The sequence below is a fragment of the Aspergillus multicolor genome, assembly GCF_047715735.1.
Source record: "Aspergillus multicolor strain CBS 133.54 unplaced genomic scaffold BDW74scaffold_35, whole genome shotgun sequence".
In the NCBI taxonomy this organism is placed as follows: domain Eukaryota; kingdom Fungi; phylum Ascomycota; class Eurotiomycetes; order Eurotiales; family Aspergillaceae; genus Aspergillus; species Aspergillus multicolor.
Window position 1 is genome coordinate 294,656 of NW_027395986.1, and position 18,007 is coordinate 312,662.

At 54.5% G+C, this 18,007-nt stretch overlaps 8 protein-coding genes across 8 annotated transcripts; 3 read left to right on the forward strand and 5 right to left on the reverse strand.

Moving 5' to 3' along the window:
- Positions 1 to 1,709: 1,709 nt before the first annotated feature.
- Positions 1,710 to 1,973, forward strand: BDW74DRAFT_182446 (uncharacterized protein; the record flags this gene model as incomplete). Its single annotated transcript, XM_073730254.1, has 2 exons — positions 1,710 to 1,805; positions 1,860 to 1,973. 2 exons carry the CDS (start codon positions 1,710 to 1,712, stop codon positions 1,971 to 1,973), a joined length of 210 nt encoding a protein of 69 aa, XP_073579588.1.
- A 925-nt stretch (positions 1,974 to 2,898) lies between these two features.
- BDW74DRAFT_182447 (amino acid permease) lies at positions 2,899 to 4,934 on the forward strand (the record flags this gene model as incomplete). Its single annotated transcript, XM_073730255.1, has 7 exons — positions 2,899 to 3,043; positions 3,096 to 3,207; positions 3,279 to 3,405; positions 3,491 to 3,648; positions 3,733 to 3,912; positions 3,983 to 4,077; positions 4,141 to 4,934. The coding sequence occupies 7 exons, from the start codon at positions 2,899 to 2,901 to the stop codon at positions 4,932 to 4,934; spliced, it is 1,611 nt and encodes a 536-aa protein (XP_073579589.1).
- Positions 4,935 to 5,693: 759 nt separating this feature from the next.
- BDW74DRAFT_182448 (uncharacterized protein) lies at positions 5,694 to 6,323 on the reverse strand (the record flags this gene model as incomplete). The annotated part of the gene is made up of 1 exon (XM_073730256.1): positions 5,694 to 6,323. The coding sequence occupies one exon, from the start codon at positions 6,321 to 6,323 to the stop codon at positions 5,694 to 5,696; it is 630 nt and encodes a 209-aa protein (XP_073579590.1).
- A 524-nt stretch (positions 6,324 to 6,847) lies between these two features.
- On the reverse strand, positions 6,848 to 8,152 carry BDW74DRAFT_182449 (uncharacterized protein; the record flags this gene model as incomplete). The annotated part of the gene is made up of 1 exon (XM_073730257.1): positions 6,848 to 8,152. The coding sequence occupies one exon, from the start codon at positions 8,150 to 8,152 to the stop codon at positions 6,848 to 6,850; it is 1,305 nt and encodes a 434-aa protein (XP_073579591.1).
- A 378-nt stretch (positions 8,153 to 8,530) lies between these two features.
- On the reverse strand, positions 8,531 to 9,988 carry BDW74DRAFT_182450 (uncharacterized protein; the record flags this gene model as incomplete). The annotated part of the gene is made up of 5 exons (XM_073730258.1): positions 8,531 to 9,460; positions 9,533 to 9,618; positions 9,677 to 9,713; positions 9,765 to 9,790; positions 9,844 to 9,988. 5 exons carry the CDS (start codon positions 9,986 to 9,988, stop codon positions 8,531 to 8,533), a joined length of 1,224 nt encoding a protein of 407 aa, XP_073579592.1.
- Positions 9,989 to 11,043: 1,055 nt separating this feature from the next.
- Positions 11,044 to 13,377, forward strand: BDW74DRAFT_188064 (uncharacterized protein). The gene is made up of 5 exons (XM_073731633.1): positions 11,044 to 11,494; positions 11,541 to 12,040; positions 12,097 to 12,550; positions 12,627 to 12,774; positions 12,834 to 13,377. Exons 1-5 carry the CDS (start codon positions 11,100 to 11,102, stop codon positions 13,290 to 13,292), a joined length of 1,956 nt encoding a protein of 651 aa, XP_073579593.1. The 5' UTR covers positions 11,044 to 11,099; the 3' UTR covers positions 13,293 to 13,377.
- Positions 13,378 to 13,699: 322 nt separating this feature from the next.
- On the reverse strand, positions 13,700 to 14,839 carry BDW74DRAFT_91221 (cutinase family protein). The gene is made up of 2 exons (XM_073734059.1): positions 14,527 to 14,839; positions 13,700 to 14,457 (listed from the first exon to the last, which is right to left on the reverse strand). The coding sequence occupies exons 1-2, from the start codon at positions 14,701 to 14,703 to the stop codon at positions 13,975 to 13,977; spliced, it is 660 nt and encodes a 219-aa protein (XP_073579594.1). The 5' UTR covers positions 14,704 to 14,839; the 3' UTR covers positions 13,700 to 13,974.
- A 627-nt stretch (positions 14,840 to 15,466) lies between these two features.
- On the reverse strand, positions 15,467 to 17,459 carry BDW74DRAFT_188068 (uncharacterized protein). Its single transcript, XM_073731634.1, has 4 exons — positions 16,877 to 17,459; positions 16,612 to 16,829; positions 16,309 to 16,549; positions 15,467 to 16,260 (listed from the first exon to the last, which is right to left on the reverse strand). Exons 1-4 carry the CDS (start codon positions 17,154 to 17,156, stop codon positions 15,638 to 15,640), a joined length of 1,362 nt encoding a protein of 453 aa, XP_073579595.1. The 5' UTR covers positions 17,157 to 17,459; the 3' UTR covers positions 15,467 to 15,637.
- Positions 17,460 to 18,007: the final 548 nt, after the last annotated feature.

Sequence of the window (18,007 nt, forward strand, 5' to 3'; positions counted from 1 at the left end):
TTGACACGAGTCCTGTCTCACTGCATCTGAGACCCTGTCGCAAGCCTCAAAAACACTACTCAATCTTAATTTGACGTGCGTGGAACTGTCTCAGTGCGGAATTCCTTTCTAGAATATTCTCTCACAGTCAGATGCATACCTTACGTTCGTATCATCCTGGATTCAACTGCGCTGCGCCTGTTTTGTTGTGCGCGCGTTCATGTTTGTATACATGCAGGACCGTGGAATAGACGGGTGGAGACGTGGACAGCGCCTCACTGTTGCTTCAATGGGTATATTTACTATATCATATTATGGGAGTTCTAGGAAACTGGAAGTACCGAATGTAAGTAAAGTACATAGCCCTCGACATGGCGTACGGAACGCAAATTATAATGTAAAAGCGCGCAAGAAACTCGAGGGTGCTTAATCCCTGGCGTAATATTGATATGGCATCCGAGTCCAAATCGCTTCTCTATGATCAGGCGTTATGGTACTATTTTGGATGGCTGAGGTATGGGCTGGGTTAGGGCTAAGGTTGTCTGATCGCCCGTCTGCTAGGGGCAGGAAGCTGAGAGTAAAATAAAATAAAATTAAACGGGCGTAATAATGAGGTATGATTCTCCTGCCTTTTCACTAGCTACTATCGCCCTTTTGAAACATTCTAAATATGTTTCTTTCCCCTGCTATGGTTCAGCCTCATACTTATGCATGTAGGTATTATGGTAAGCTACAGTGGAAGAGCACGACCGGATTTGACTCAACTGGGCCTACCATACATCTCAGGACATGCTTTTTCTCCCCTCTTTCGGAACGTCCAATTCATGGACGAGAGATCTTCCAGGCAGCGTATATTACGCGCTCTCGGCGGCTTGTAGACGTTTAGTAGACATAGTGAATGCGGCTTTGACTCGGTGAGCTCCACAATAGCATAAACTCGCAACGGCGATAAGTACCATAGGATACAGCCTATCCTTATTAGAAAACGGGAAATCTACGCACGGATCATCGTAATAATCATACCGGTCTTGTCTGTCCTAGGTAGTGGAGGAGAAAACGGCAAAGTATGCAGTACGTCCGCCCGTGACCGACTCAGCAAGCCGTATATCATAGTGTGTACGGCATCTAGATTTGCTACGGCTTTGAACAGTTCTTGATTGCGAGTCATGAAACTCCATGTGGCCTGGTGCTAATCCCATCTGGCAACATGCTGCCGGAATATGGTAGATAGGATTCCAAACCCCAGAGTGAGAACGTATATACTCCTTCGTGATGGTTATAGAGAGAGATATCGATATCACCAATCGAGACCAGCCAGCAACAATTATTGCAAACCTATAACTTGGTTGTAGTTATAGTATGGTATTTGACTCGATATTCGCCATCCGGCCGAAGAGGATTTGCCCTAAAAGCTGAGCCAACGGTACAATCCCGACAGCGCAGCCAGAAGCTTTCGCACCCCACGACTCGGGATCAACCATGTGGATAGACGGTGGAAACAGCTTCCTGACTTCACATTGACTTTATCTAGCCACCCACGTTCAAGACCAGTCAAGCCTACGTCAGCGGCGACCACCCGCCATCCATTTATCAACACCCCTGAACCCCACGTCCACGCTTAGTTGACTTTCGAAATCGCGGTCGGAGTGACCTGCAGATGCCGAACCACAGATTCTCTATACCTACCCAGGTAGTACCATACCGTACACCACCTCACCACCTACCGCGCCATGTCCGACATCCCCTGCGACCAGCGCGAGCACGCCCGCGACATCACCATCAACCAAGACGACCCGGCCTCGAGCTCGGGTGCCTACGCATCAGACGTTAATGATGGATCGGACGGACCTTCTTCTTCACATTCGCGATCCCGGTCGCAGTCGCACTCGCGACACCAGCACTCGAGTAATATGCTGAATAAGCTTGATCCCCGGGTTGATAGTGAGGAGAAGGGCGGGATTGAGGTTGTTGAGCGGGAGGAGGGGGATGTTTAGTCGACCTTGGGAGAGAGCCTTGGTGTAATGTTGGATTTGTTTAATAGTTCTTCTTTGCGTGTATACATCATGATAGCGCTGAGGTGCGGTTTCGCTAGCTCGGTTGTGGGACTTGGATATCTGTTGTGAAGGGATTGCTGCTGTACGATATGATATATCATCCCCTTGGTTGGCAACTCGTGTGGTCTCCATGTATATTGTATTGATGATGCTGTCTGCTCATGGGTAGGTACGGTAAAGTGAGTCGCCCATATAGTGGTCCTGGTTTTAAGTTCTTAGACGACATCATCGCAAACGGCAAACTGGTTTGATGTGCGCCAGCTCTGTTCTCTTCGAACTGAGATACAGCGATTGACACTCACGGTAGGTACCTTAAGAGAAAGGAGCCATCTCCGACCAAAAAGCGCAGTCAGAAGAAATGGCGGCTTGCTGCTACGTGCCCCAAACGACATACGCCTTCTCTGTTAGCCGTTGCTCCGGGGAGTAGATGGAGGCTTCTGGCCATCACGTAGAGCTTAACAACAACCAGTCTAACATTTTTGGCCTGCATTTACATGGACTGACGCTTACCTGTGTATATAGCTAGGTATGCATTGATAGTAGCCCGGGATGGTTAATTGGACAAGAGCATTGCCCCCTCCAATGATGCGGCGTAGAAAACGCATCTAAAGCGAAGCAGCGACAGCATACAGACATGCCATATTCTATAGAGTTGAAACTAAGTGAGGTTGACACATTGACATTGATAACACGATCAGCGATCCTCCAAATAAACTGCTGATAGGCCGGACTAGAGCGCCGCCCCCACTTGAAGCCATCACGACATCGCCCGCAAATCACCGCAATACCACCTCACCTGCATCCATATTTTCGCCTCGATCGCCCCTCATGCCATCTTCCCGGTGTCACTATCGAAACCGCCAAAATGGCTTTTGGAAAGAACCAGACTTCACAGTCAAACAACGAAGTCAACGAGACCTCGCCCTCGCCCGACCATGACCACGACCCGCTCACAGCACCGCTCAAGCGCAAGCTGCACTCGCGGCACCTGCAGATGATTGCCATTGGAGGTGCATCTGCCTACTACTAAGCTATCCGTGTCAGTTCTAACAAGAGGTCCAGGAATCATCGGCCCAGGCCTCCTCGTCGGCTCCGGGAAAGCTTTCAGCGAGGGCGGGCCCGCCGGCGTGCTCATCAGCTTCTCGCTCGTTGGGATAATTGTGTACTTCGTCATGTATGCCACACCAAAAAAAAAAATAAGCCTTTCCTTTATCGTAAAGAATGCGGCTTGCTGATGCTGCACAGGCAAGCCCTTGGCGAAATGGCGACCGCCATCCCCGTCACCGGCTCCTTCACGGAGTACGCGCAGCGCTTTGTGGATGATGCCCTGGCGTTCGGGCTGGGGTGGGCGTATTGGTATTTGTGGATTACGGTAGGTCATCATCCCTTACCTATCCAGTCAAGATCCTGGACTGGCAATAGGGAAGTTACTTGGTAAGGGTATTGACGAGACCCAGGTCCTCGCAAACGAATACAACGCCGTCTCCCTGGTCATCATGTACTGGACCGACGCGGTCCCGCAATGGGCCTGGATCCTGATCTTCTGGTTTCTGTTCCTGGGGCTCGCAAATTTCGGGGTGCGCGAGTACGGCGAGATGGAGTTTTGGTTGTCGTTGTATGCTTGCCTCCTCCCCCGCTTCCTCTTGAGGGTAGATGAAAGAAACACGGTGTAGGCTGTCACGGGTGTATTTACATGCAGAATCAAAGTCCTCGCCCTAATCGTCTTCTTCATCCTGGCCATATGCATCAGCACCGGCGGGATCGGCGGCGAGACCATTGGGTTCAAGTACTGGCATGAACCCGGGGCGTTTGCGGACTCGATCAACGGCGTGGCGAGGACGTTTGTGGTCGCTGGAACGTTGTATGCCGGGACGGAGATGTACATCCTACCCAATTCAAGAATGTCCTACAGAGAAAGAGCGAGATGCTGACATCTGCATCCATTTCAGGGTCGGCATCACAGCCGGCGAATCCAGCGACCCGCAGCGGGCCGTCCCCCGCGCTATCAAGCAGGTCTTCTGGCGGATTCTGGTCTTCTACATTGGTACATTTCTCCCCTCCCCCGTTACATACTTAAGCAAGTCCACTAACCAGATAACTGCAACAGGAACAATGTTCTTCATCGGCATCCTAATGCCCTACACCGAACCGCACCTGCTAAACTCCTCCTCCTACGGCGCAAACTCCCCCCTCACAATCGCCCTCAGCCAAGCAGGCATCCTCCCCGCCGCACACCTGATCAACGCCCTGATCGTGGTCAGCGTGATTTCCGCGGGTATCGGATCGTTGTACGTCGCATCACGCACAATCCTCTTCATGGCGCGGAGCGGCAAAGCACCGAAATTCCTAGGAAGAACAAATGCCGCGGGCGTCCCCTGGGCCGCGATCCTCTTCAGCAATATCTTCACGTGCATTGTGTTCATGACGCTTGGTGAAAGTGCAGGGAAGGTCTACGACGCGCTGATTACACTCTCGGGCGTCGCGACGTTCCTGGTTTGGACGAGTATCTGCGTCGCGCATGTTCGTTTCCGGAGTGCGTTGAGAGCGCAAGGAGAGTCAGTGGAGTCTTTACCGTTCAGGGCGGCGTTTTACCCGTATGGCACGTGGTTTGCGCTGCTGTTCTGTGTGTTCTTGGTGTTTTTTCAGGGGTACACGGCGTTCTTGAGGCCGTTTAGTGCCAGTGATTTTGTGGTTAATTATATTCTTTTGCCGGTTTTTGTGGCGTTTGTGGGCGGGTGGAAGGTTTGGCATAAGACTAGGATTGTTGGGTTACGGGAGATGGATATTTGGACGGGGAGGAGGGTGCGTGTTGCTGAGGACGATGGTGGCGAGGAGGACAGGGGGACTGGGTGGAAGGGGAAGGGCTGGAGGGGGAGGGTTTATAGGGGTGTTGTTGGATAAGATGACATGGCTAGGAGTAGTTGCAGCTACTCCAGACGAGGTCGGTAGAGTCACGCGAAAGAGACGCCATAAACATCCTGCAATCAGAGCGCCTACAGTAATCCCGGCTGAAGCCTCTTCCCATGGTGGTCTGTAGCCTAATTGCTTACGACAGCGAAGAATAGCGACGCCTCCAGCAGGACTGGGGTAGACGTGTAAGGAGCATCTTTGATTAAGGCTCTGAGATATGCCCTTCCTAGCAGTTTATGCCGACCGTTGAATGCTCACTCTGCAGATTCCGTGCATGATATATTACATGAATAGCACGTCCGCCAACGGGATTGGAGCGACGCAAAAGCCTGTATGACCTCGGACGGGATCTCGCATCTCCCTCTTCCCGACAAGCAGTGCGCCGCTGCCGCACGGCGAGTCTCCGTAGGTCAACAAATTTTAAGATTAACTGTCTGTGCGTACCTCGTGGCAGACGCAGGGGACCCCGATTCGAGGACGTGTTGCAACTTTATTTTGGCCTCCATGTGTAACTGCTACACTGCACCGGACCTAGCCCTAACTGACCACTTCTTCCCTTATAGATCCTCGCATGGACAACATACCTAAGTAGGCTGTCATCAATGCGTCCTTCAACCAAAGTATCATTCCATGATTTACTTTCATTCAGAGAGATTCGATGACCCCCCAATAACCCGCATCTCCAGCGTAATGCCCTCAACCTCCGCAAACATTCGTATCTACCATACCATATTATCCAGTCAGCACACCTCACTCCAGCCCGGTAGCACTAACAGGGAGGATACTACTCACCCTCCCTTCCACAACCCCCCAATGCCTCCCCCTCCTCGCCCCAGAACTCAAAGCACCACCCCCAAATCCATCCCCCACACCCCTCTCCTGATCCTCCGGCATCTCAACAACCAACCTCCTCAACGCACACCCCCTCCCCCAAATATCCAGCAACGCCAACACAAACGTCTTCTCGGGCTGCTGTAGCCTCAGCACAGCAAATTTGATCCGCTGCAACACCGTCTCAGAGATGAACTCTGCAATGTCCATCTGCCGCATGGAGAGGTATGTTGTTGGCGTGGCTGTGAGGGTTAGAGGGATGCTGTAGAGCACTGTCAGGGCTTCGGATGTGATTTGGTGGTTTAGGAGGAGGATTGAGGGGGTTTGACGGGTGATGTGGATGCGCGGGAGAGTGGCGAGGGGGACTTGGGGGCGGGCGTTGCCGTTGCTTCTGTTTGAAGACTGGGATAGTGCCTGACCGTAGGCATCGTCGTAGGCCGTGTCTGTGAGGCGTGTGATGGTCTTGTACCCGGTTACGTAGGTGTCTGGGTTTAGGAGGTGGGTGTAGATCTGGAGGCGGAGTTCGGGTGGGAGGGAGAGGAACGACATATTTATCTTATTCATATCATTGACTTCACAATGAAAGTTTTTGGCCTTTGAGTCTGATGCACGACTAGGTACCTGATATACCCCGCGCTGACTCATTTCGGCCCCCAGTCCGGCCTGCATCAGAATCACGCGTTAACATGACTAAGTTAGAGTATGTGGTTGAGTACAACGCTGACATGTTGGCGATCCGCTTAGGAGAGTTCAAGTTGCTAAGTGTCGCTGGATGTGGGAAGATGTATACAATTCAACTAGACTCACGGTAACCCTAATACATTATACGTCAAGGCCTAACCATGGAGCATCAGCGTTCATCCCTGGCCCAGTATTTCGGACCTGATGTTGCGTTAAGACATGTAGCTGAAGGAAAAGTGGCCGAACAACTTGGAAGTATACAGAAACATTCAACTGACTCCTTGTGGAATGCATGTGTGGAAGATCGGTACCCTAATTGAACGTTGATTTAGAACAACAGAACAGAACTCCATCCATCGCCCACTTCCCTTAATCGTAGTAAAACGTACTATCTAGACAAAATACCCCCCTCCCCACCAACTCCTATACAAACCCTCCTGGCTATTCGGACACCCCCTCTTAACCGGCAAAGGCGCCAGCGTCTCCAAAAGCTCCTTCGCATACGCCGCCGCCATTGCAGCTGCATAGGCCTCCCACCGGCCGGGACTATCCGCACGGGCATCGGCATCAGGATCAATATAGACAAGATCACACACACCACAGATCACCAGCGTAGGCAGGAACTCGTTCGCCACGGCCGCAGCAGCAGCGCGGTCCGACACCTCTGGCGTTCTCACGTCCGTCGCGGTATCGAGAGTACCCTTGATGCCGTGCTCCTTTAGACCATTCTTCAGCATCAACTTTAATGTTGGATGAGCGGTATCGTTAGCGATCGAGTGCTGTAGGATAGCGATTGTGCCGTGGTGGACCAAAGAATTGGACTCGCGGCTCGTCTGCGACTGCGTGTCTTCTTCCTCGTCCTCATCTTCATCCTCCTCGTCCTCCTCAACCTCCTCATCTTCCTCCCCTTCGTCCTCTTTATCCTCAATAATTCCCGGATAAACATACTGCGCCCGCTTATCCGGGTACCACTCAAACATGCGCTCCAGGAAGAACGGGATCCTGCTTTGTCTGCCGAGGCCGCGGTCAGCGCGGAGTGCGTGTGCTGCTATAACAAGATGGCGCGGGTATGTTTGGGCGTTGAGATTTGGTGGGAAGGAGAGCTGAAGGTGCAGGCTTGAGGATGTGTCTGTGTCTGTATCCATTTCCACCTCCGTTTCTGTAGCTGTACTCGCATTTGTAGTCGCAGATGCGGATGCAGTCGTTGTTGTTGACGTGGAATCATGCTCTTCAAAGTCCACCATCGCAAGCCCCCAAAATCTGCGATCCGGCATGCCCACGATAACATCACCCCGCATGATTTCGACGCCGTCCGTAGCAGGATCGCGTACACCGGCACCAACAGTAACCATCACCGCAAGCCCAAGCGACGGAAAAGACCTCTTCAACGCCTTTAGCGCAATGCCACAGCCCAGCGTTGCTGCGGCCCACCGATCGTCCTGTTCTGCAGGGTGTAGGTCTCGCTGGTGTTCGGCTTGGTAGATCGCCTCGCAGATACTGGTCGAGGGGAGCTGCACCATGACGACGTTATTCCGGCCGATCCTGCCGAGCTCGTAGATGTTGCTGTCGGAGGGGTCGCGGGTCAAGGGGTGTTTGCCGTAGCTGCTGTAGAACATTTCGCGGGCGGCGAAGAGTTCTTTGGGCGTGCTGCAGAGCCAGGCGAGGGTGAATGTGTTGTTGGGAGGGAGGGAGGTCATTTTGGCGGTGGTTGTAGATTGGATAAGGAGGGTGTGGTTGAGTGAAAGTCAGTAGATGGAAGAAGAAGAGAATAAGTACCCAGGGAGGAAGAGATAAGAAGAGCATAGAGCTTCCGCTGATTGTCCATGGTACCTTGTTCTTCTTGTTTGTGTCGTAACCCTTGTCATTCACTGAGCCTGCTCATAATGTACCATTCACAGTTAACAAACGAAACCAACCCACCATAATGAGATCTATCTCTAGGTATCTATCTATGATCCAACCCTCTATTACAAAAGAAACGTAACATAAAAAAAGAAATCTATTCCAATTCCAGCTTGGACCGTATATCCATCATATCATTCCAGAGCCATACCATACCATATACTCCCAGTCCGCTACCTCCCCGCCCGCACCAGACTCTCCATGCTACTTCCATCATCCACGGGCCTCCCAATCGAGGAATGCTGACTATGCTGGTGCCCCTGCTCGGCGTCATGGTCCTGGTCATGCCACTTGACCTCCGTCTCCGTCGTCATAAAAATCCCCCCCTTGCCACCCCCACCCCTACCCCCCTTCCGACTGCGACTGCGACTCCGACTCCTCCCTCTCTCCGTCCACTCCCCGGCCTCAACACTCGTAACATTCCCATCCTGCGTGCGTCTCGACCTCCCCATCGGATCCAAGTTATACCCACCCCCATACGCATACCCATACGCCCTCCGCGAACTCGTCCCCGCGCGCGCATGATACTGCCCCCCACGACTACTAGCACTAAACAGCTTCGGCACAAGGCGCATAAAAAGCGGCTTGAGGGCCGGCGCGCAAGCTGCCACAAACGCCAGCCCGACTTCAATAGTCGAAAGACAAAACAGCACGCTATACGTACTATCATCGGGAATATGGCGGTCGAAGTTATCCAGCAGAATCACGCGAATAATCCCCGCAAGCACCGTAACAAGACCGAACGACAGAATACCCACGAGCATAATCTTCTGCCTGCGTGCAATGTGCAGGTTATACACGATCCACGTGGGCATGAGCAGGACGAGGAAATCCGTGAAAATCGAGACGGATGCCGTGGCCGTGACGAAGTCCGCGAAGTTGATGCATTTCTTGTTTGGGTAGGCCGACGGGTTCCAGTTCGAGGCGACGGGGAGGCAGTTGAAGGTTGTTATTAGGAAGGTTGCGAGTGCGGCGATGGCGTTTAGGGTGAGTAGGAAGAGGATTGTGCGCCGGACGGCGAGCTTCTGGCCGGTTAGGCGGAGGAGGAAGAGGAGGATTGAGGTTTTTATTAGGGCGAGGATGGGGTTGTAGAGGAGTTCTGTCTGTTTATTTCAGAAAGGTTTTGTTAGAGGTGCAATGAGATGGTTGAGATGGGGTCAATGGTGAGAGCGTACTGCGTAGGAGAACTTTGCGCCGGGCGTTGAGTTGAAGGGTTGCGGGACGTCCCAGATGTGGTAGCCCACGTAGTTGTATTTGATTACTGTCAATACCATAGGGTTAGTGTTGGTGCTGGCAGTGCAGAGAGAGGAAAGGCATACCATAATATGAGGTGACTGTCTCTGCCCAGTATAGAATCTACTCCAGTCAGCCAGACAGTCCACCTCAGTTCGAGATGGGATGGCATACCCCCGCACCGCAGATCACCCAGTCGTCTACAATGTCAGTATATTGACAGATCATCAGGGTATGGTAGGTAGAATCTTACCAGCAGCAAACGAGCGCGTCCACACTCGGATATACACCCTCAACAAAACAGCAACGGTCGCAACGGCAGGAAACGCAAAGATCATGCCAATCGCCTGGGCCTGCAGGTTATCGTGGGGCCGATTGCCCACAGCGGGCAAGGTCATAGCGAGAAGTCCCTGATCCGTGTACGCGGAAGGGATCAGCGATCAGCGAGATAGTGTGGTAGATGGATCGAGGAGTCTAGAGAGAACCACGAGGTCATGTAAGTACCCGACAGATCTGACGAGTTCAACTAAAGACAGGATGCAATTTCCGGCTGGGCAAGATCTGGGGCCGTTATAAGAGACATGTGTCTCGCTCTAGACTGGGAGGGTTGCATCCTGCTCGCTGTTACAGAATCCGAGTCGCGACAAGCTATCGCCGCTAATGCAAGCCTTTCTGGCAGGCCCCGGGCATGCTTGCTTCTTCAGGCCAAGCTATGGTAGTCTAGAGCCAGGATCAGCACCCTGGTTTCTGCAGCTCGTGGTTCCTGCAGACTTCTGAGTCCTGACTTTTGGTAAACTAGCAAATCCCTGGGTTCGCCATGCTGCGATCGGCTCGATGGACACGGGCAATGCCGAACAAAGGCCGGATGACTGGGTACGCGCGAGTCTGGACTGCAAAGTGGCTCGATGGCAGACCCAGAGAGGGAATGCGATGGGGCACACGGAATTGCAGGCTGCCGAACCAGACCCAAAGACAGAAGTCCAGAACCATGGAAATTGGAGGCGCTGCAGCACTGGAGAACGGTTTCAGTTGCTGCATAAAATAGATTAAACACGCGAGGCTAGTGGGGGTTCGGTGCTTCACTACGCAGTTAGCGCATCGCTTGTCTCGCTGACAGCGGCGCCTTGGCCCCATCAGATTAGGGCTCGGCCACAGTTCCCGATTGCAGCGTTCTCGCAGCCCGGGTCTGGCTGGAAGAAGAAGCTGGGAGGAGGAACGCCTCCGGATATGTCTAGGACCGCCGTGCATAGCGCCGGACCTTGCACGCTGTGCAGGCTGCAGCACCCACGTGGTGGCAGTGACACGGTGCGCCCGGTGGAGGTGGAGGCCCTTTGGGATAGCGTCGCGCCGGCACCGACCATGCGCTGACAGTCATCGCTAGCTTGACTCTGGCACCTCGGTAGTTCTGCCATCCTCCTCTCCTGAGCTATCAGACTAGATCCGGCTACTTAAGTCGGCTTCTCCGCTGCCCGTCGCAGTTTCTCTCATCCGACCGATCAACCACTCGAGATGAAGAACGTGGTGTCTGGGCTGGCCACTCTGGCCCTCGTCGCTGCGGCAAATGCATCCTCGCCAGCTCTGTTCTCGTCGGAACAGGTGCAGCTGACGGACGCCGCCCTGGCCAAGCTCAAGACGACCTACAACTCGTCCGTGTCCGACCTGTTCCAGTTCCGCAATGCCTCTGCTGCCTCCAGCCTCACTAAGCAAAGCCAGCACCGCTGCAAGGTCATGCCCGGCGACGACGGCTGGCCCAGCGACCTGACCTGGGACGTCTTCGACGTCCTGCTGGGCGGCAGTCTGATCAAGACCGCCCCGTTGGCGGCGTACTGCTACCCCGACTGGCCCGAGTACGACGCTGACAAGTGCACCGAGATCACCTCGCAATGGATCATCTCCGACATCCAGTACGCCTCTCCCTCTTGATGTATCATAAAAAGCTAACAAAAGCAGTATGAACGACCCAACCTCCATCATGCTGCCCCTCTACGAAGGTCGCACCTGCATGCCCCCAGGCTACAACTACACGACCACCTGCGAGCAAGGCGGGTACCCCAGCTACGTGGTGAACGTGACGAGCGTCGCGCAGATCCAAATGGCCGTCAACTTCGCCCGCAACCTCAACCTGCGCCTGGTCGTCAAGAACACGGGCCACGACTTCAACGGCAAGGCGGCCGGCAAGGGCGCCCTCTCCATCTGGACGCACGGGCTGAAAGACAAGGCCTTCTACGCCCAGTACGAGGCCGACAGCGGCTACGTCGGACCCGCCATCAAGGCCGGCGCCGGCGTGCAGGTCTGGGAAGCCAACGAATTCGCCAAGGAGAACGGCGTCACGGTCGTTGGTGGTGAGGCCGTCACCGTGGGCCTGGCAGGAGGATATACGGCCAGTGGAGGCCACTCGCCGCTGAGCAGTCTCTGGGGCATGGCTGCGGACCAGGTGCTCTCCATGGAGGGTGCGTCCACTCCCCTAAGCCCCAACCTTGAGCCCGTCAGTACTAACGGAGCATAGTCGTCCTCGCCGACGGCCGCTTCATCACAGCCTCGACTACCCAAAACCCAGACGTCTTCTTCATGCTGCGCGGCGGCGGCGGCAGCACCATCGGCGTCGTGACCTCGCTGACCGTCATCGCACACCCGCAAATCCAGACGACGTCCGTGACCTTCAACTTCACCATCACCGATTGCCCCAGCACATCCGCCTTCTGGAGCGGCGTCGCCGCCTACTTCGACCACTTCCAGACCTTCGTCGACGCCGGCACCTACGGGTACTACTACCTCGGTGCGTCGGCGATGGAGCTGGGCACCGACTACGCCGGGTCGACTGACTACTATTTCCGCATGGAGTCGTTTATCGCCCCGAATATGACGATTGCGCAGACGAGGACCCTGCTGCAGCCGTGGTTTGAGACGCTGGATGGGTTGAATATTTCGTATACGCCGTGGTTTAATCATGCGGATAACTAGTATGTCACCCGCTTTTTCTTCTAACCATACCATAGGTACTGTATAAGAGGGCGATGCTGATGTGTACCCCTGCAGCCACGACGTCTGGGAGGTCGCCTTCCCACAAGAATACGTCGGCACCGCACTGGTCAAGACCGCATCGCGCCTGATGCCCCGCGAGATTCTAACAGACGATACATCCCGCTCCTCCCTCTTCGCCGCGCACAAGGACGCAATCGAGAAGGTCCGTCCCCCTTCCCCTTTTCTTCCCCAAAACCTCCCAACTAACCCTTCAACAAACAGGGCCTCTTCATAGCCGGCTTCCACGTCTCCGGCACCGGAATCGCCATGACACCACCAAGCGACACATCCATCCTGCCAGCGTGGCGCAACGCCCTCGCGCACGTGATCGTCGGTGTCCAATGGACGTCCGACGCAGACTGGGCGACCGTGTACAACGCCTCAACGGCCGTGACCTCGTGGATGGACGTGCTGCGCGACCTGGCGCCGAATTCGGGGGCTTATATGAGTGAGGGAGATCTGCTCGAGCCGAATCAGACGGAGGCCTTCTATGGCGTGCATTATGAACGGCTGTATACCCTGAAACAGCAGTATGATCCGACGGGTGTTTTCTTTGCGCTTACGGCTGTGGGGGCAGAGGACTGGGAGGTTCTGAGCACGGATCCGGTGCCGAGCTCGTTTAATAATAATGGGCGGTTGTGTCCGGTGGGGAGTGCGAGTGGGAGTTCTGTGAAGGTGTAGGGAGGATGGCGCCCGTGAGGAGATGGCGGTGTTGTATACTACCATGGTACCATACCAAGGTATGTGGTCACCTATGACAGAAGAAAGGACCCTATATGTATACCGATGTATCTATAGATAGATTTCCTAAGCTATGTTTATTTATCAGCACTCTCAGTTTCACATAGTATTTTCTAAGTACTTACTGTAAGCATCCTTACGTCCTCGCCATTCTACTTTCGGTCGAACATACTTCAAATACATTCCCACTTCTCTTCCCCTAGGTAGCTGCATTGGCCAGCATATGTTCGGGTTCCTGTACCTAGGTACTTTAGAATGGAGGACTAGTGAAGTAAACATTTCAAGGCAGCGGCGTCTAACATGACTCATATTGACAGGCGTGGAACAACATATACATCAACCAGAAAGTAACATGTGCCTGAGAAAGCGAGTATGGCCTGCATATCTCTCGACCACTGGAGTCGAAGCAAAAGAATGAGAGAGAAAGAAAAGAAAGGAAAACAAATACAACAGCCATCAGCCCACTCCGTGCCCTAAGAATCGAGGCCAGGGCAGGTCCCCACAGACCACATCCAGAACGGCGTACCATGGCTACCCTAGACAACGAGAGCCCCCAACCCCAGCAGCAACCGCCCCAAGCCCACCTCAGCTCCCATAATCAGCCCAAGCATTGATCCATAGCTCAGACAGAAACCTGACTAGCCAAAAACTTCGCCGCCTCGCCCGCATTCATCCCATACGTCATATGCGCCGCGGTGATAATCAGCGTGCCCGAACAAACCATATCCCCAACCGCACAGAACACCTTCGTCTGATCCTTGGGGTAATTCGGAATCTGCCCCTTATCCTGGAGATTGCGCGTGAAGCCGAAGAGCACGACGCCCTTGACGCGGTCGCGCGTACTTTCGTCCAGCTTCTGGATCGCGTTGTCGATCACCGCCGAGCCCTGGCTGTACCCGCCGGCGACGATCTGGGTATCCGGGCACTTTGCTGCAAGCTCGAACATCTTGACGGCTTCGTTTATGGAGGCTGGGTCGGTGTTTGCGGGGAGCGCGTTCTGCATTAGACCTGCGGTGTAGGCGCCTCCGACGCCCTGGCAGGCGACTTTGTCGGAGCCCAGGTCTTTCTTCAGGTTGCTGCAGACGCCGGGGCCGACGACGAAGCCCTGTTTTTGGGTGTTTATTAGTGCTGGTTCGTTTAAGATAAGTGGGCTGGAGAGAGAAGGGGGATGTACCATGTTGCCCATCTCGGTGGAGCCGCGGGCGAAGATGAAGGCCACGTCCTTGCAGGCGCCGGACTGCAGGTCGTTGGAGGACATTCCCTGGCGGCGCTCGAGGGTCACGTCGTTGGGGACGGGCGAGGCGATGGCGAGGGAGGCCAGGGCCGAGAGGAGGAGGGCGTTGAACTTCATGGTGATAGAACGGATAGATTCAAGTGAGTGAACGAACGAATGAACGAAAGAATGGCTCAATGCACCAGGCACAGAGTCTTGCAAACTAGAACTGGAATGGGGACTGAAGCTGGGCTGGCTGGACTGTCTACCTCCCTTCTACCCCGGCAGGCCAGGGTCCTGGGGGTATTTATGCTCCATGCTCGCAAGGAGGTAACTGAGACTCGCCGAGGTAGATTGACCAGGTACCCTGCTGCCTAGGATCTGATTATCGTTTGCGCCCTGCATTTTCAATGCTGGGATGGGTCACAGCACGGGCAATGTTTCATGTCAGACTAGACCGCGACATGTCCAAAAATTCGGCACTCGGGCACTATGCCAAGTCAGCCCTAAGCTCCGACGGGGTCCCCACGTTGGCCTTACCCTGCGATGTGCAGTGTGCAGAGTCAGACGGTGTGGCTTGCAGTGTGCGTCGCATTGTGATACAGTGTTGCGCTCTCATGCAGGGTCTGCTGTACGGTAGGTTGTGTCACTGTGCCCGTGAACCCTCAGTATAGTCCAGTACCTGCGACGGGTAATGTGGGGCATCAGGGTTGGCACGGGATCCAGAGCAGGCTTGGATGTTTGAGATTTCGATTGGAAGTCGATGGATCGAAGGGACTGCCGATCAGTCAAGTGCCGGAATACCGAGGCCAGGGCAAAGGATCTGTCACAGGGTCCGTCGGGATCCGGAGATTATGAGATTTGAGCAAGCAACAAGAACTGGGAGGGGCACGGATGTTTCAGGTGTTCTCGAATTTTCTGGGTTGCTATATGTAGTAGTCTACGCCGGAGACCTCGGGAAGTAGCTGCTATCTACAAGTTGATCACTGACAATTGGCACTGCCGAAGGATCATGCATGGATATCGGCATTTTGGAGTCTAGTTTTCGCAACTTCCACCGCGGCACTACAGCCTAGTATTTCTCCGCAGCGGGTCCAGTGTACTTGAGCGAGTAGATACCGCGCTCGATACTGTTGAGGAGGATGTGCCCGCTCTTGAAGTAGGGGTAGACGCTCCAGCTGCCAACAAACTCGACCTCACCGCCAACCGCGTCATCCTCAGGGTGAACATCAAAGAAGCCGACCTGCTTGAAGCCTGCAGCAGTGGGATCCTCGAAGACGGAGCTGACATCGACGACGCGAAGACCGCTGCCGTAGTTGGACTGGTAGGAAAGGCCGGCAACAACGTACTGGTTGTGGTCGATCGAGCGGACAGGCGACTGGTAGGTACCCGTGTGCACGGGGGCTGAGAGGTCCTTGATGTCGAAGATGTAGGTCGTGGTGTGGCCGTTGGCGGCCTCGCCGGTGCCGTCCATCTCGTCAAGCTCGTCGTCAAGAAGAAGGTAGGAGTGGTCGTTCTCGTCGACCAGCCAGCCTTGGTGGGTGTAGCTGGCGCCGACGTAGGGCGTCTTGGAGATTTGGATCGGGTTCTCCCTGTCGGTGATGTCGACGATGGTCAGGGTGTCTTCGTTGTAGTTGAAGCAGATCTCCTGGCCGATGTACGCCTCATCGGGGCCCTTGTAAATGACGCACTGGGCTGGGAGATGTCAGCTAATTTAATCCATCTAATTCTTGGCAAACATACCATCATGAACATAGCCGTCTTCGCTGGCACAACCCGGCGAGAAGGGGTTGGCAGGGTCGGAGACGTCGACCATCCAGAGACCTCCGGCGCAGTCGAGATCGCGGGACGTGCCGACGGCGAAGATAGTGTTGGTCTCCTCGTGCGCAACAATGTTGTGGGAGCTACCAAAGCCATCATACCAAGCGGTCAGGTCCTCCGTGGTGGAGAAGACAGTCGGCTTCGAACTGGAGGTGGTGGTCAACTGTGAACGTCAGCGACTAATTCTTGCGAGCGAGGGATGAATCCGCGACGGAGGTATCGCACCTTGTTGAGGTCAAAGATCTGCAACCCGTGTCCAACGGCCTCGGAGCCGATGTACGCATGGTCACCGATCACCTTGATGTCGCGCCACGTCGAAGGGTCAGTCTGACTGCCCAAGCGGCCAACGTACGCAAGGCTGCCATCCTCAAGAATCTCAACAAAGGCAACGCCGTCGGTCTGACCGACAACGCCAAACTCACGACCTTCGGCAGAAGTCCAACCTGATAGCGTTAACTCAATTCCGAGACAGCAAAGGATGGATGCTCACCCCAGACATCATTTCCCTCACGGGTGGAACTACCCAGAGCCTGGTGGCTGAGGAAGCTCAGGAGGTCGACGTTCCCGCAAGAGTACTCTCCCGCCGTGCCATTGGTGCACTTCTTGTACCCCTGGTCGGGGTAGCGGTTGAGATTGAACAGACCCTGGGCACGGGCCCGGTCTCGAGACTGCTGCTTCAGGGACATGAGGTACTCCATGGTCTCGGCGCCGTGGAGAGACGCCGTCGCCAAAGAGGCCGCGGAGAGGAGAGACAGAGCTGAGAGCTTCATTGTGAACTGGGAGGAACGCCCGGGGAGAATTCGAGTGAGGGGAGGTGGTCGCTGGAATTTGCCATCGGGTTGCACGCGCCTTATATAGCTTTCGAGTATGACCACTGACGCCGAGGCCAAGACAGCATCCCCCGTAGCCTGCCCGCCAAGCCAGCAACCCGCCTGCCATACTACCTGTACTACTGCCGTATAGGAAGGAGGTCATTCTATCTCGGGCATATCGCCCGCGGGGAGGGGGAGATAACAGAGAAGCTCGTCCCTGGGTGAAGATGGAAGGCTTGGAGGCGTGGGAACGATTCGCGGTGGGCGTCGGTCCAAGAGTTTGTCGGGCTTGGGTTACAGCGCTGCAGAAGAGGGCCGGGGCTGTGGTTGGACTGTGCGATATTGACCGGCGATCAGCGGTTCTTGGCCCAAAAGCCATGTAACCACAGCGATCACACAAAATACAATCGTCATGTCGGCATTAGTTTCTTTGCGTCTTTTGTTGAGGTAGATGGGATTCATTCGTCTTTATGTCCAGCGAGTCACAACCGCCACAGGGGGAAACGTCCGGTTTGGAAGGCGACCGCGAGCACGACCTGCATAAGTTCAGCTCTTGGATCAGCCTTCGCGCAGGACAGAATTAAACATTGACTTGCATCAGCTCGCATCGATAGGTAGTCGATATCCGCTGCAGGTGTTGATAGTTGACTCCACGCCGAGTCCCTTGCTATCGGCTAGGCACGGGGTCTAGCCCACGAGGACCTGCCATCCAATCTATATCCCACTTTTGTAGTCCGTGATGCGACCAACCTGCAGAACCCTGGTGGCCGGGTAACTCATACAGGGTTAGTGTAGCCCTCCAGAATGTT

Coding starts and splice junctions, on each gene's coding strand:
- BDW74DRAFT_188064 (XM_073731633.1), top strand. CDS start 11,100: ATGAAGAACGTGGTGTCTGGGCTGGCCACTCTGGCCCTCGTCGCTGCG. Junction 12,551..12,626: donor TTTAATCATGCGGATAACTA/GTATGTCACCCG, acceptor GTACCCCTGCAG/CCACGACGTCTGGGAGGTCG. Junction 12,775..12,833: donor ACAAGGACGCAATCGAGAAG/GTCCGTCCCCCT, acceptor TTCAACAAACAG/GGCCTCTTCATAGCCGGCTT.
- BDW74DRAFT_91221 (XM_073734059.1), bottom strand. CDS start 14,703: ATGAAGTTCAACGCCCTCCTCCTCTCGGCCCTGGCCTCCCTCGCCATC. Junction 14,458..14,526: donor CCACCGAGATGGGCAACATG/GTACATCCCCCT, acceptor ACCCAAAAACAG/GGCTTCGTCGTCGGCCCCGG.
- BDW74DRAFT_188068 (XM_073731634.1), bottom strand. CDS start 17,156: ATGAAGCTCTCAGCTCTGTCTCTCCTCTCCGCGGCCTCTTTGGCGACG. Junction 16,830..16,876: donor TGAGGGAAATGATGTCTGGG/GTGAGCATCCAT, acceptor TAACGCTATCAG/GTTGGACTTCTGCCGAAGGT. Junction 16,550..16,611: donor AGATCTTTGACCTCAACAAG/GTGCGATACCTC, acceptor TGACGTTCACAG/TTGACCACCACCTCCAGTTC.